The following is a 17762-nucleotide window of genomic DNA, read 5'->3' on the forward strand; positions in this document are numbered from 1 at the left end:
AAAAAAAAAAAAAATTCAACTTGTACATACAAATGCTGGGTTTTCCCATATAACAAAAAGCTAAAGAAAGGAGTCCTAGGAGTAACACACTCATACAGGAAAGGAGAACAGACAATCCCCCATAATGATATTTTCTATTACCATAGACTGCGCTTATATTGTAGATTTGTGTATATTCTGTATTACTTGTATTAGGTTGTCCTATTGCGGTTGTCTTTGTGTGAACTGTTCTCTTTGGCTGTTTTTTTTTAATATCATATATATTAGAAATATTTGGGGTGCCTTGTCTGAGAAACCCAGCCATGTGAGTTCTGAAAAGAGTTCAATAGAATAAAGTAAACAACTGCAGAAAAATTTGCAGACTCTATTGCATTTCATGCAGTTTTGGTAAATAATTAGATGAAGTATTTCAAATGTATCAACTTAAAGAGATGACAGCTCTTTTTTACATTTAATTCTTAGGCAATGGACACAAAACTTTAAAAAAAATATAAAAAACTATACATTCCCTTAAATGCATCTGCACAATTTGCAATTACTAAATGTATAATATGTGTGTAGCCATGTCCCCAACAACTCGAATAGATTCCTAAACATAAATGACTAGGACTTTACTTTAAAAAATGAGCCCAAAACTTGTAGAAAAACAATACTTTTTATACCATAAGAAAATAAAATCCAATAAAAACAAAGACTTCATTTGCTATCATATAAGTGTCCTTCTCAGTATACTCTAGAACAACAGAACTTCTGTTGGCTTTGTGCCTGAATTAACTTTGTTTCTGCCTCCTATATACTTAAGAAGCCTTGATCCTGACAGACCATTATGTCCATTTTAGGTCTTTCTCCGCCTGACTCTCACCACCACATGTACTTAATATTTAGCCGGTCTGCTGCACTGATACACCATTTTAAAAGGGTTTTATGTTTTTCCTGAGGAAGCGGCTAGTGGCAAAACACATAGAAGAGAATTGACAGCATTACTTGATCATTAGTAGGCTGAAGTGCCTGTCGTTATACGGATGCATATGTGTACTGGTGGATTTGTGTTTAAGAGTATACTGAGAAGCACACTTATATGATAGCAAATTAAGCCTTAGTTTTTTAGATATTTTAATATGTTATGACAATCTAATGTTTTTTACAAATTTTAGGTACACATTTGTAAAAGTGCCAATAAAGTCCCAACCATTTATGTATATGAATCAAATGCAAAAAAAAAAGCCACACTACATCCATACCAGTTAGTCATTGTCATCCCATGATATTCTGTGCATTACAAACAAAGGCCTGCAGGCTTTAAAATTTTGGTCAAGGAATTAAATGGCTAGCATAACATATTTCCACATGCAGAAGTTTTTACAGATAGCCAGTATGCAGAGTGTGTCAACAGGATTTTCCTTCTACCCAACATGGTAAATAATCTGATTTATACCCCATTGATTGATGTAAAGAGTATTGGTCACTGTAGTAACCTGGACTGACACATCCCAAAAAAGGTGGATGAAGATGTATTCACCTTCATGGCTCCTGCATTAAAGCCAGTTCCAGGTTTACACAGCTTTACTACTTATAATCAAAAGTACTTGAGAAAAAAGCCTTAATCTTTTATGTGTAGATTTATCTTAACAGGAAAATCAAAGATGTATGCCAATATTTAGTAAAATGGAACTAGGCATGGAAAATAAACCATGGAATATCTTTATCGTAGAACTCCCAAAGCAATACAACAAGATCTGTACTCTGAACTGAAATTTTTGTGTTGTGCCCCTTTTTACCAATACAATAGCAGACTTCAAAAAGGAAGGATTTAACTGAAATGAGTGGTTCAGTAAAGCAGCTGAGGGCTGTATAAGCCTGTAAAATCTTGCAAGATGCTCACTAGAGATTACAGAGAATTCCTGTGTCCTCAGTAATAATTAGGGTCTGTTGACAGGTTTTGGACCCATGTTGATCATATCAATTTGGGACACTTTTGAAACGCTGTTTAAGGCCTGTCAACACAGGCCCTTAGGCATTTCACATTAGAATGCTAGGGTTATTTGCCAAGTGGTTAACAGCACAGTAGTAAACAATGTAGAATCAATAAGTGTATTAGTTTGTAAGTAACATATTTAAAGCAGAGTGAACGAAACACAGATACAAGTAGTTACTGTACACAGAGAACAACACAGACACTGCAGGCTATGGACCTAGCACTGGGTGAAGTATTCAGGCAGTTAGAAAAAAAAATGTTAAAATACCTTAAGTTTTTTGCAGTTTTTTTTTAAGTTTTGCAGTTTTTTAAGTTTTGCAGTTTTTTCTGTGTTCATTGGTTACAATTTTGTAGGCTGTATTACTAAATTTTCCTGTATATCACAGAAAAACACTGACAACTCTAGAAAACAATTCCATCTCAAATTTAAGTGAATTACTATAGGATCTGGGTAGGACATACAAAATATCTAATTTCCTAAACACTAATTATTGGTATCGGTATATGATGGGTGCAACACATCTGTATCTCTGGGCAATACCCAACCATTAAGGGTAAAACCAGAGATACTAAAAGGAAGCAATAGTTTGTATTGTATTGAGGACAGCAATGAATTTATATTCCCCCCACCCCCCCAAAAAAAAAACTTTCTATAGTTGTATTTTTTTAATGTGTAATAGCCAACATATATTCATACTGAACATTAACCAAATCAAAATCTATCAGCGCTTACATAGGTACATAGTTAGTCAGGTTGAAAAAAAGAAATAAGTCCATCAAGTTCAACCACTAGGAAAATAAATGTATCCAAGATAAAAACATAGTTGATCCAGAGGAAGGAAAAAAAACCCTGGTATAGTTTGCTCCAACAGGGAAAAAACAATTATTTTCTGATTCCGTGAGGCAAACGGATGTTACCTGGATCAACAATCTCTGTTATCTTTACTTTAAAGCTTTAATACCCAGTTATATTCTGTGCTCCTAGAATTTATTACAAACATTAAATTTCCTGTGGCCCATGCTTGTGCAGAGTCAGATATTTTCTTATGTAGTTAGGTTTGCCAAGGGCTAAAATTGCTCTCCAACTAATCTGTAGCTTTTGTAAACAGGGTCTCACACTAAAATGTTTCTAAAATATGACATTTCAGTGGGCTAAGAGAGCTACAACATTCACCTCTGGTGCAAAGAAATAAAGCAAGCAAACGAAAGAAAAATAGAGCAATGAAGAAGAGAAAATGACAGATGCAGGACGTTAGGGTCTCAAAAAATGAAAAAAATAATTGAATATGTAAATTGAACTGCATTTGTAATGAATACCTGAAAAGAGAAAGCAAGAAAATAGAATAACCAAAAATAAACCTCTGAAAATAAATTTTTGAAAATTCTTCTCAGTGGAAATGTTATCACTGAATTACTGTAGATTTAGAAAAAAAAAACTATTTTGTTAATATTGACAATTACTTTATAGTTGTAGGTTTTCTTTACATGATTTCATAGATATATAATTGTAAATTTGAATGGATTGGGCAGGTAGGCTTACAGCTTGTTTTGAGATTATATTGTACTGTAGTCTGGCCATTGATGAAATACCTGTTGATCATGCCAGTATTCTAGGCAGTTGATAACTTGTGCTCTTTGTCTTTGCTGACATTGTTCTCAGCCATCTCTTGGGACTACAAAGCCATACCCATTAATAGTAATTTCTTTTTATGTCAAACAGTACTTGAAAACTGGGCCTAATCTAGAAGTCATGCAATATGACTCCCTTTTCCAGTCTGTGTTCCAGCTCTGAACTTTGGGTGGAGATCAGCAATGCACGCATACCGCATAGTGATAGATGTGTGCAATGACATAACAAATGGCACACTTACCATTTATGTAAACTCTATCTAGATGGCATTTAGTAGTGTATTTACAAAGCAGTGAATGTAACATTGGGTAGATTAACATTGTAACCCAATGTTACATTCACTGCTTTGTAAATACACTACTAAATGCCATCTAGATAGAGTTTACATAAATGGTAAGTGTGCCATTTGTTATGTATTTGAAAAGGTGTTGAATATGGCTGAAATTTAAACCAGAACCTGTTTTTTTAATGTGTTTCTGCTTCCAAACCCTACAAGACAGGCTCACTGCTGTCCCTTTGTTTCAGAAATGACGGTGTTTCCCACAGCTTCCTTTTGAACTTTCCATTAAGTATGGCATCATTACGGTGTGGTTCAATTAGTAGTGGAAGAACAGGGGTTGTCAAAGCCTTGGTCAAGACTCTTATTACTTCGGAGGGCCTGTAGGGGCCCTTTTTTTAAAACAATTGCCAAAAAAGAAGATCTTTAACCACTGGCTTCCTCTGGCTCTGCATTAGACGATGGCATCTATCAGCTTAGAAACTCTGGGAGACAGTAGTAGAAAATGTTCCCTGCCAGGTCTGTTTACAATAGTGAGTGTGCAGTGAAGTTGCACTCATGAGAGTCTGTCTGGGGGCCTCCTGATGTGAATGTAGGATTCTGATGTCAGGTAAGGAGTCTTATGTGCCAGGTGGCTCTTTAAGTAAAAGTGAAACTCTGATATAAAGGGAGGTTTGAGGTGCAACTGGGGAACCTAATGTAAATGGGAAGGGGGGAGGGGCTCCAACTGTGAACTTTGTGACACTAACCCAAAGTGTAAAACATTGATGTAAAAAGGGAATTTATTGTGAAGGGGGAATCCACATTTAAATGAAGGCTTTAAATGTGAAGGGAAGAACTCTTATGTAAAGAGGCACTTCTGATGTGAAGGAGCATGTCCTAAATGGTAGGGGGCCATTCAAAAATGTATACTGGGGGTCCAAAGGGCTTATAGATACTCCATTGATCTAGAATCTTCTCCTTTCCTCCAGTGTGTGACAGAGCCATAGTAGAATCCTTATCTGCTTGTTCATTTGTGTCATAGCAAAACAAAGGGAATTTAGATCAAAAACTATATATAATTATATAGGGTAATTAAAAAAAATTGTGTTTCTACTATAGATGTTATTGGGACAGCTTTTAGTGTTTATTTAATGGTGTGCCTAAATTTTCTGTGTATCTTGCATTTCAAAGAAATTCACATATTCTGCCATGTCAAAATATTCCTAATACCCCATGGGTGAAACAGGAGCAGGGACCATTTTTTCTTCTCATAAGAGTGTTGTTATTGATTAATTAATTTTAATTAATTAAAGTAGCTAATCCTCAAATACTCAACCACTTTTTCTGAGGAGATTCTCATCAGTAAATTTTAATGTTTGCCACAAAAGTGGCAATTAGAGTATTTAAATTAACGCAACTCATGTACCTGGGGTTTATGGCATTTCTACATTTCAAAATGGCAAATACTTTATGTCAAAATATGAAATGACCTTCAGAATGATCACCAGTTTATAAATATGGTGATCATTTTCAAGAGTCAAACTGGTATCCTCTGAATGACGCAATCCTGCTAAAAGTAATGATCCTTATTTTGACAATGGTGATGGATCTTTATTGTCACTTTTATAAGTGGGATAAAAAGTTTTTTTAATAGAATTGTATTTTTTTTGTGTATAAATCCGGTTATTTTATGGCGAATAGCCCTATTTCTTTGTTATAAATAAAACGTCATAGTCTTATTTGTATGTAGCTTTGTGTTTGCATTGCTTCAGTTAAAAACCTATGCCTTTACAAGTCCAAAACTCCTATGAGCCTTGCTTATAGTAATCCTCATTATCACACTGTCTGGTATAGAATGATTTAGATCAAAGGAAATTCATATTTTTATGGGTTTACGCAACAAGATATTTAATTGCGTTCTAAAAGCAGAAACATTTATCTAGTCCACTCATAATATGTGAGTGGAATTTTAAACACACCAGATTCTTTGAATAGGAGCAAAATTTGAAAAGACAATTAAAATATTTGAGGGAATTTTGCAATATATTTTTATCTTAATGATGTATGCTTACAAGATCATCTCAGAACGCCCTTGCAGGTATCTACCACACAGACGAGCGTGCAAGAACTGGATCTTGCAACGTCACAAAGTTGGAAGATGAATGAAAAGAAGAACGATACGACACAAAAAGAGGAAAATAAATCACTTGAAGAAAAAATTATGAAGAAGAGGAAAGGAAGGAGCCACATCAAAGTATCAATATGAACAAAAAATGTCGGAATGGCAAAAGAATTTAAGAAAAAAAAATGGGGTTAATAATGTGAGGCAACACTTCAAATCAAGTAAGCGAACATACCATTAGTCGGATGCTTTGCAAACGACACAGAAAATCGTTTTACAGCTGGCATAGACAACAGTTCTGAGGAAATAAAAGAAAACAGGCATTGGCATTAACATCCTGGCTTTGGCCACCAAGACAAGCACATATACACACCAAAAGGATCCTGTGACAACAAACAGCAACTTGTGTTAAAGCCACAGTATTATCCATTCTTTGTGATTAATATTAGAAGCCACATATAGAAGAAAAGCAGTTTCAAAAATAGTTCAGTTTATAATGTTATGCTTTTCATGCATAGCTTATCCATCCAAAAACGTTACTGTGTATGCTAAGATATGTATGTTCAGGTTCAGCTGTGAACTACAGAACAGAATTAGAACTGAGAATTCAGAAGAACTGCTGTGACGACTTTCAAATTATTTAGAAAAAAATCCACAACTATGTATGAGTATGTTAGGGAAAATGGTCAGCATTGCACAGAACACTCAATCAAAAGGCTTTCATTTACTAACCCGCACTAGAAATGTAACAGATGGAATCTTTTGTGTTCTAAGAAGGCAAAAGACATGAAATAATAGTTGCTCCATCCATTTTGAGTTGCACTAGCCAATGATCTTTGTGGTTATGAAACCATATTGCACAAGTCCTATAAGAGCACTCTGCCAAGAGGGTACTCCATGGGCAGTCACATCATTTCTGCATGATTAACTACTGGCAGCTACAAGTACAAGTACAAAACACTTACAGTATCTAGAAGGCACTCTTGATACACAGTTTGAAAAAGGACAATCAAATGCTTGGGTTCAAATACCCAAGCAGGATGAACTATGTTCAGGTAAATGAATAAACCCCTGATGATGTACGTGTGGGGACATTGATCAGTGGATAGCACTTTAGCCTATGCAGTTTTGAAGTTCTCTCGGGTTCTATCGGGGCACTCTGGTCTCCCCAAAAAACACACAGGTTGGTTAACTGGCTTTTCCCAATTCGGCTATTGACATATGACTATGGTAAGAACATTGGATTGGAAGCTACTTTGAGAGACAGTTTGTGGCATGACTATGGATGCACCATATAAATGCATAAATAAATAAAAGTGATCTGATCTATATGTTATTTTAAACCAAACCTGAAAGTAAAAATGAACATTCACATTTGTAGCCCCATTATTATAGTCAAAATTCAAAAGCTTGTATGGAAAAAAGACTTTTTTTATTGTAAATTACAAGTAAAGAACTGATTCCAAAAACTTCCTATTTATAAAAAGTCCAGGCTGCTTGCTGACCTTAAACTGCATATCGGGATTTGGTAATCGACCAATGAAGAAATTAGCTTTTGTTTATAGATTTATCTTCTTCAATTCAGTTCTACACAGGGGACCTGTACACAGTATACCTAAGATAACATTTCCACTGCATATTAGAATAGATATGGTAAAGTTTGTGAGAAGAGATTTTAGGCAAAGTCAGAGTAACGCATTTAGTTTTGAAAAATAGGCTACTGGGGCTTGCGATGATGGATCAGCATAAAGATGCTTCAGAGCTCATTTAAAAATCATTGACAGATGCATTTGACTAGCTGCGGACCTTTATTTTACCAACATCCAGTGGGTTCTGCATTCCCAAAGAAAAGTATAGGAATAAAAAACCTATGTGAAAAAAAAAAATACCCATAATCACTAGTCTTAATTTGCAGTAAAAGTTGATTAGTGAGTTACCATTAAAAGCAGTTTCTGTCTAAAAACAGATAAATGTTTCCTCTGAAAATAAAGTTTTTTTTTTTTTTACCCTTGACACTTAAGTATTTTCATTATCTCACAGTTATCAGAATCATCAAACAGCATACTCAAATGCAACACTGTATGGACATTTAATAGTAAATTTCATATTTTAGCTTTGTTCATACTGGCTATGAGGTTGCAGGGCATGCTCCCTCCTGTCAGGAAACCACTGCTTCTAGTGAGAGTTTGGTTACATTTGTAGCTTCTTCTGGCGGTAGCTCCATAGAGAATAAATTGGGGTGACAATGAGTAATGCTCACTGCTGCCAGCTGTCAAATGTGCAGACCCTGGTTCTTTAGGAACTAGCACTGTGGAGCAAGTGACTGAGCAGCTGGTAAGGTGCAAGCCACGATGAGTTGTGTCGGAACACTCCACCCCAAAGCAGGCCTGAACCTGTCTTCTTGACAGAAAGCTGCTTCTTCAAACATACATGTGAGTTAGACATATTAGGCATTATATGGTGTAATAATTTGATAAACTATTCAAACAATTTTCTTGTCTGTCTGGCAGGTGGCAACTCCACTCATTCAGTTCAAGAGTTATGGTTCCCTACTGAGGGCTATTGTTCCATCTGCCAGTCCCTACTTCATTAGTGTTTGCTTGAAGGTAATCTGTTTATATTTTTTAAGCTTAGTTTGCATTTGGACTGTGACAAGTTTAGTTTAGTGTAACTAAATAGTTAAAATATAGTTGAATATGCGTGCTGCGTGACAGGATGGAAGTGTCTTGAGCAGGCTCCGCTCAACCTCAGGCTTTTAGCAATCATTGCAGCGTGTCTATCGGACACCGACACTGCTTTTACTTCCTATTGTCTTGGCATACTTACCCGGAACACCTGGGATGGGTCCTACAGCCAAATCTAAGCGAAATTCAGCTTTGCAGGGCTCGTCCCGTGGCGTGGTCCCCCAATCCAAGATGGCACCGACTCCTTCACCTCATGCATCTCCGGCTTCCTCTTCAATGCTGGCATCTGAAGATAATATGGATGCAGTTCCATTTCAGCTGAGGGAGACAGCACAGCGTGAGGTAGCCGCTTTTCTGCACAGGCTGGGAGCTATGATCTGCGAGGAGTTGTCTCAAGCGTCTGCTACAATTACAGCTGAATAGTGCCATGACTTACGTGAGATTGGTCAGTGCACTGCATTCCTTAAAACTCGCATGGATGATTCCAAAACTGTTTTGGAAAGTTTGGACCAGGATTTGGCGGCAGCCCAAGGGAGATCTTATTACTAAAGGATCAACTGGAAGATTGCAAGAACCGCTCACGCCGCAGCAATCTCAGCATAAGAGGTATTTTAGAGACAGTTGTTGATGTGCAGGGGTAAATAATGGCCCTATTTCAGGAATTGGCACCAGAGATTCCAGTTGAGTGTCTGGAAATAGATAGGGTTCATCGTTATTTAGGCCCTAAAAAGCAAGACGGCCCCCCTAGGGACAATGTCGCAAAATTCCACTTTTTTTGCACCAAAGATTTGCTTTTGTTAAAAGCTTGCAACGCTTCCTGCTTGCTATTTCAAGGTACGTAATACAGCTTATTTGCTGATCTAGCTCCCTCCACTCTGGCTAAGCGACAGGCTCTCCGCCCATACCTTAAGCTGTTATCAGCTAATAGGACCAAGCATCAAGGGTTCTAACTCCGTGTATTCTACGCCTTACCTCCCCTTTTTTGCTCTGTTTTATCCACAGCTGATTGTTCGATGACTCTTTTACCTCAAATAATTTCTATAGCCCAATTGTTACATGACTCCCCACTGGATCACACTGACCCCCCACAATTGGACTGTGAGGGTAGGTGGTGCACAGTTTTGGACATGCCTCCGAGTCTTCCAGGTTTCTCCCTTTTTTTTAGGCTTAGATTTCTTTTGTTCGTATTGTTTTTTTTCTTATTTTTTATGTAAGTGTGTGTTGTGTATTTCTGATCGTGTTCTGGTTTTTGAGGATGACCAATAACCTCATGGGTAGAATCAATGGCTTCCAATGGGTAGAATCAAAAGTCCTCCAGTAATCCCCACCCACGTGGTACAGCCACGTGCCCGTCTGTGGTCGATCAATGACTCTCTTCTGTCACACCCTGATAAAACTTGGAAGGAATCAATTTACCCCCAAAATCACTGAAGGCATCTACTGCCATGATACCTAAGCCACTGTCCTACCCTAGTTCTTGGGACAACTATAGGCCGATTTCGCTCTTAAATGTGGACGTAAAGATCTTGGCCAAAATTTTGGCTACTAGGTTCAACCTGATTTTGGAACAATTGATACATGGCGATCAGGTGGGGTTTGTTCCTAGACCGCAGGCGGTGATAATGTTAGAAGAGTACTTCAGTTTCTGCATCTAGGGCAGTCCAAATCAATTGAGTGTATGCTACTTTGGTTGGACGTGCAGAAGGTCTTTGATTCGATATCATGGCAATATATGTTTTATGCTCTGAGGAAATGGGGATTTGGTGACGAGTTTCTACATTGGGTAGCTGCATTGTACCCTTCCCCTTCCGCCACCGTTAGGTATATGGGTTTTCAGCACCATTTCCAATTTGCAAGGTACCAGACAAGGTTGCCCACTCTCATCTATTTCATTTATTTTAGCCCTTGAACCGCTAGCAGCAGCTACTTGTGCTAACGAGGATAAATCTGGAGTTAAGGTCTTTGATATGGAGCATAAGATAATGCTCTTTGCTGACGATATACTGTTGTCCCTAACAGCACCTGTCAGAACTCTACCAAACTTGAGCTCATTGCTCTCTAAGTTTGCTGAAATTTCTGGTTTAGTTGTAAATGATGACAAATCGAAGTCGCTAAATGTTACCCTACCACGTCAGTGCTGAATGCCTTACAGCCTCACTTTGCCTTTAAGTGGTTAGAAACCATTCCCTATTTAGGGATTAAGATTACGCCTCGACTGTCCTCCATTTACCAGGCTAATTACCCACCAAATATATGTAAAAGCCATTTCCTAAAAGTAAAACTTGCATTCAAATTACATTTATTTTCAGTTGGAACAGTGTTGTTGGTCACCCTTTTTTTTGCCAGTGATCAATTCCGTACTAATATTTGATGGGTTAGATTTAAAAGCCCAATGGGCTGTAGTTTGCCCATGCCCTGGTCTACATGGTCATAACAGAACCAAAGATATGAAGTTTTACAAGAGTATATGCACCCTGTGTTTAGAAAATGGGTTCTATGTCCCCTACTCAATGAGGAAAAGAAAGCTAATAAAACACCCGGATGAAGGTATAAATAGCCTCCTTTTACTGTGCTGGATGGAAAGGTCCAAAGAAAATTTCCACTCCAAATCCCAATGGACTGTAATGTTTTTCTATATAGTTCAGAATGTGCCGAACCGCAGGGAGGACTGAAGCTGCACTAAAAGGAAAGGCTGGCCCTGATCAGAAGTTGTAGAAATCATAATACAAATAAGAATACTCCATATAATTCTACTGGAAATCCTTGTGTACTTGTAATATTTGAATTACTAATTCTTGACTGTGTTATCTTATGAATACCATACAGCACCACAGGGGATGATAATTGTCTCTGCATCAGACAATCTACTGTACAAAAGAGTGCAAAATAGTAAAGGGAATCGTAAGCTTTTCATTGTAGGGTCCCTTCCTCCTCTTGTGTCATTTTTTGTATCTGCCTGTCATTTGCTATCCCTTGTTATTGTACAGGGCTGCGTAATATGGTGGCAGTATACAAATACTGTTTATTATTTTTAATATTATTATTAATATTAATAATAATAAAATTAATAGCAATAATAAAGAGAAAAGTAGCAAGTGTGTTGAACAAGTATTAACCGACTGCAGTACAGAAAATTCTGTTCCTTCCCTGTTAGCCACTGATGTGCTGTGCAGCAGATCTGTGTAAATTTCAGAAATAAAAAGGCCAAGATAAGGATCCTTAAACCAGTAAAACTGCTCCCAGAAACACATTTCTTGAAGTTAAGTCTAAATCCTTGAAATCATGTCCTCCTTCAAGCATAAAGGTAAATTTACAGGAAATATCTTTCTGCAAACCTTTTGTTTTTTGTTTTTTTTGTTTTTCAGTAGACAGAACAACTACAACATTCACAAATATCAATAGATAGTTTCAAGGTCACATCAGAATCTAGGATAGAATCATTTTCCAGATTATATTATCATCCAACTCAGTAATTACATAGAAGAATATAGCAGCAGCCCATGGTAAGGTTCCTTTACCCATAATGGTGAATAACATAGAATGTAACATTGTAACAAATTACATTGGGATGATGCTGTCATTTCCAATTAAGATCACATATACCCTTCCAGCTTTAACTTAGAATGTATTTAAATTATAAATTCTGGTCGCCTCCTGGGTGTTGGACCACACTGCTAAAATGAGAATTTACATTAGTGTGACTGTTCTATGTGTCACAATGGCATTGCTGAGAAATCGTGGTAGGTCTTTCTGTACTAGATAGGATAGTGGCTTAATGCTATTCCAAACCCCATTTTTTCAGATTTACAGACATGTTTAGAAATGTAAATGACAGATAGCTCAGTAACATATATGTAACCTTATCCTGGTCTTAGGGTTACATAATTGATCAGTCCATACATATATAATTTCCATTACATTGTTTATATGAGTGTTTTCTTAGTTATGGGTGAATATGTCATACTTTCAAAGATAGTATCAAAAAAGTTATTCACATTTTTCCTAGATAAATGGGGATTATTTTCTTTTTACAGATCAGACTTTCTAGCCCATTGGTGAATACTACCCACTACTTCAATTTAGCCAATTCCTCCATTTAGAAATTTAAATATACAAATTACCCTAATTGTAATCCTTAGTATTTCCTATAACATATGTATTTTATGATTTTTTTTTTTAGTGGTCTCTTTACACAACTGCTGCAGAGTGGAGGGCAATATTACATTACAACTCCTTGTTTTTAAATATCATACAACTATTAAGGAAGCCATTGGGAAAATTAAATAGTACCTTCTAACAGCATGTGACAATTCTAACTCAGTGTATGCTGTGTACAATAGAAACATTTAGTCCGGAGAGTCTATAATTTTTCACCAGGTGACAAACAATACAATGCTTTAATTTTCATTTAAACTAATAAAATATTGACAGAATTATTACACAACATTGGTCATCACTGTGAACTGCAAAAATGACATGCAAGATCCACCTTCTTTCCAGAAGTTTAGGACTTAAACACAACACACAGTGCGGATACAAAGTGCACCTGGCTTTAAACACACGTACCGTCTTTGTAAGTCAAGCTGGCAGCGGCGCTGATTTTTTTGCGATGGCTGCGTGCGTAGTCCTGTAGATTTGGAGCGCTGGAGGAGCCTCCCAGCACTGTGGTGCTGAACAGACCAGTGCACTGTGATCCTGAAAGGTGGGGATCGGGGATTAGTATTCACACAGATCTACAACATGCCAAAGACCAATCACCTGGGTTAATGGCAGCCATCACTCCATCGGTAGCAGCATTGGTTCTTATCTGCAAATGCTAAACGATGTTATCATCAAGTAGATTATTGGAAGGACACAGCAAACCAAAACTTCCCACAATATTCACTTGGTAAATCTAAAATTACTTTAAAAGAGGACTTTTGTCCTCTTCCAATATAGCTACATTACATGACTCAATTTTCAAACTCCATAACATATAGGATATTATTAATTAAACAGGGGTTATATAATTTTGCATTTACACTTGTTTTAATATCAGTTTTAGATTGTAAGCATATAAAGGCTTAGTGCAGCCAAATTTGATGCAGATGAGTTCAAACAGTAGCCTCTGTATAAATCTGGTAAATGTCTGGCTCACTGGGCTTCCCGAATAATGGAGCTCTTCAACCATATAACTAAGGAACATGATGGCCACAGAAGTTTTGGATAAACTAAGCCTTTAATGAAGTCAACCAATAATTAGTTTCTGGAAATATACATTTGTTATATGTTTCACAAATGCCTCTGGGAAAGAAACATGCACATGACTGGTTAATAAGGATTTATTCAATTTAAAATATATGCATGCAAATCACAAGCTTTCATAAGAGTATGGGGATCAACTAATGAAGCCATACCCCGTTCTATTAAAATGAACCCCAAACTTTTTAAAGCATTATTAAGAGAAGAAAAGACATGATGCCCAGCAATTACATTTAGTACAAATAAAAGTTTCCTTTGATTGCCCATTTGATGCTGGAGTCTGGTCTCTATGACCCTATAGCTATTCCCTGCTCATGTTTGGGGAAAGAAAAAGTGTGACCTATCCAATGACTAGTTGTGATAGCGCAAGAATTTGTATACGAGTCAGATAATGTATGATGCATCAGTCATGAGCATCACAATATAAAAGACCATTCATCAGTTTCAGAGAGGAGAATAGGAATCAATAATGAATCTACTTTTTTCTGTTACATTAGGAAATATATCATTCAGCGGTTCATTGACCTGAGAAGCTCTGAGAACCCCTAATATTGCATTCCAATCATTTTTATTATGGACCATCTATTGTATGAAGCAGCTAACATTTTTTGAAACAATAAAAGCTCATGTTTCAGATGTGCACTTATGAAGAAACGTTAGATGTATGTGCAAAGAAGCACACAATTACGATGAGACAAAAAATGGACCACAATAACAGAACATACAAACAAACAATGGTTACAGAATCTTATAAAAGTAGCAGGATAATGATGGAAAATAAAGATGAAGTCCAAAGAGAAGAAAAACTAAGTAAAACAATGGCATAGATCCCTACAAAGACAAAATCAGAAAAGTGGCCATTCAGAATATAAAAAAAGTTTTCTGGCATAATAATAATAATAATAAAAAAAACAGTGAATACAAAGACAGAAACAATATCCCCCTACAGATCCCTTTATGCTGTATAATGTGTGATACCATCATGCTTTATCAAATCACCAAGCACAAAGTGTGGAAAGCCTGCAGAATCTGATGTATCATACATACATGCAAAGTGAAATAAAAACAAATGTATTCTGAGAAAAACGGAAAAACTACACAAAACTACCAATGACATGCCACACCTACAACAACATCATCACAAACAATACAACTAGGAGCAAGGATTTAGTGATGAAGAAAACACATAAAAATGGTGAAGACCCCGTTCGTAATTATGTGACTATTACCTGGCACATAAAGAGTAGTGAGCAAAATGAGAAATATGTGCTGTGAATACTTTGCCATAATGCACAGTGAATAAAGAGAAGCTGAACAAAATACAATTTTCACTGTTTTTTAAGGGATGCGGTGTGATTATAATTACATAGGACTGTTAGGATAATTTGTTTCCTCAACTGTTAAATAACAAACAGGTAGGACATAACTATGATTTATGTTATGGAAGAACATTCTATAACTTAACAGGGAAAAAAATGGATAATTTCTCTCCCTATGGTGAAAATTAGACTAATGTTAAAATTTATTTTTACTTGTAAAAATCACTTGATCATCCCAATTAGGGAGGGACTATAGTCTAAAAAATGACATTAGGATATTCATGTAAACCAGACTATAAAGTAAAAAATATGTGTTTACTTATTTTATTACTTAAAAAAACTTTTCTGTGTAAAGCTTTAATTTACATATGCCAATGGAGACAGATATAATTGCTCATGGCATATACAGAGGTAGCCTTCAAAATATTCCTGTCGCAGTTGATTTTGGAAGTGGCATGTTGTGATAATGGGCTTGATTTTTTAACACTCTCAAGGGCTGAATAGGATACACTTTCATTAGTCAAGCTGGGTGATCCAGAAAACATGGAATGGATTTCTTTGAAGTCATTTGCTTCCAAATGTTTTAAAATTTGCATTGCTGCCTATTGTAAAGATAGTATAGGAGAACATTGGAACAACTGCATATGATCAGAAGGGATGCAGCTGTAAAAATTTTAAAAATGTTACATTTGTTACTTATAACTTTTATAATGCTCCTAGTAACTTTTCCTTAAGAATACAGGATACATTCCTGCAGATTCTCAGCATGCGAAGAGTACAGCTGAGTGCTGGAGATATTTAAGTGCTTTGTTTTTTTCTTAAGAATTTGGTACTCACAAAATATTTATACAGAAAAAAATAATACATATGTTTCTATATGTATATTGATAATGCTGAGACGTACCCTACTGATTAACATAAAGTGTAAATGACACTAGTAGGTGCTATTTAATATTGTGATCACAGTGGCTATTTGTCTAAACCATGACATTTTTTAAGTGTACAAATACAAAGTGGAGACATAACTGAAGATGTGTTTTCATTTTTAGTGAGCAGCCATTGCAGACCCCAGAGTACAAAACAGAGTTTTGTTAGTAAAAACAGAAAGGAGAACAAGCAGTACAATGTGTATAGCTAGAGCTCTGCTTTTCCCTACAACTCCACATGGAAACTTTTATTTCATATATATAAATTTAATTGTTTTACCTTTATTTAAAACATCTGTATTTTTCAACTGATCACAGAGATGCAGTAAAAAAAAAAAACAGGTATATAAAGCTTTACAGTCAAGGTTTGACATAGGCATAGATAGCTAAGACAAGTGAATGTTTTGGTATTTAAGGGTTCCCTAGTAAATTCAAGGGAGAAGACAACAACTTCTGATTGAGCAGATCTATGAGGAGAGGAGAACACTAGAACAACTGCATCCGATCAGATGGGATGCAGCTGTAAAAATAATGTTACACTTTTTACCTATACCTTACAACTTATAATGCTCCTGGTAACTTGTCTTAAAGAATTCAGTGTACATCCCAACTGATTATCAGTATGCCAAGAGTGCTGGGGAAATGTAACTGATGCACTTATACATCTATCCAGTGGCCCCAGCAGATCAACATTGCAGATGAATCTGATTGCTGATCTTTCACCATTAGATGAGGGCACACCGACAGATAAATATGCCATAATGTACAAAAATGCTCTGCATAACTAAATAGTATGACAAAAGTTAACAGTGAAGTTTAGTTTTGCTCTGATAGTTTTAAATGGATTTTACATTTATTTTATTTACTGCTCTTTAGCTTAGGAGGCAAAATTGATACTTCCTAGTTTGAGCCAACCAGTAAAAAAAACTTACCATAAAGCCACGCTCCAGGAATGCAATGAATCATCCCAGTTATCAGTTGGAAAAGCAATATAGACTTTACGCCATTATTATCATAAACCTTTGATCTAATGCGTCTACTTTACCAAATCATTAGATATAAGTAATGCTTGTTAAAAATCTCAATTTTCAGACTTGTTATTGTTTCAGCATTAATCACAGTTCTCACCACTTGACCTTGCAGAATATTTTTGTTCAAATTGTTGATTTTCTTCAGTTACAAATTGTAACTTGAATATAGAAGTGCAAACACACATTAATAAAATTCAAAATATTCAATTTAAAGTACTGTAAATATAAATTGCAAGGACATAATTTAACCATATTTAGGAAAATGCCTAATCTGTTATTAATTCTTACTGCATTGTATTTTTAAATAACATTCCACTGTTAAGAATTTCAAGACAATTAATTATTGGGCAAGGATGCATGGAATCCTTGCCCACTGCATCATGCAACTATGTAAACCAGACATAGTTACATTGTAGTTACTCAATGACACTTGAAGACTCAGCAGGTATCATTCTACACAGGAGCCCCTGCCATATGACAGCTTCCCCTGATGTTTATTACTAAGCAATTCATGGCTGCCAAAGAGAGGAAAGGAGTAAGAAATGCATCCTGGAATCTTTAAAGGTAAGCAGCCA

General features: G+C 36.2%; 1 protein-coding gene across 14 annotated transcripts in view; it reads right to left on the reverse strand.

Annotated features, from left to right (window-relative positions):
• The window catches only part of PPIP5K1 (diphosphoinositol pentakisphosphate kinase 1), a 106319-nt gene that overhangs the window by 30312 nt on the left and 58245 nt on the right, over positions 1–17762 (reverse strand). For 7 of the 14 annotated variants that reach the window (XM_072402486.1, XM_072402488.1, XM_072402485.1 and 4 more), the window contains 2 exons: positions 13237–13365; positions 6222–6284 (listed from right to left, as the gene is read on the reverse strand). The exons of 4 other annotated variants lie outside the window; for them this stretch is intronic. In XM_072402486.1, coding sequence (XP_072258587.1) covers positions 6222–6284; positions 13237–13365 — 192 coding nt within the window. The remainder of the gene's footprint in view (positions 1–6221; positions 6285–13236; positions 13366–17762) is intronic. 3 more of the 14 variants (XM_072402493.1, XM_072402498.1, XM_072402494.1) reach the window with 1 other exon arrangement.

Source organism: Pyxicephalus adspersus, chromosome 2, assembly GCF_032062135.1.
Source record: "Pyxicephalus adspersus chromosome 2, UCB_Pads_2.0, whole genome shotgun sequence".
NCBI lineage: Eukaryota > Metazoa > Chordata > Amphibia > Anura > Pyxicephalidae > Pyxicephalus > Pyxicephalus adspersus.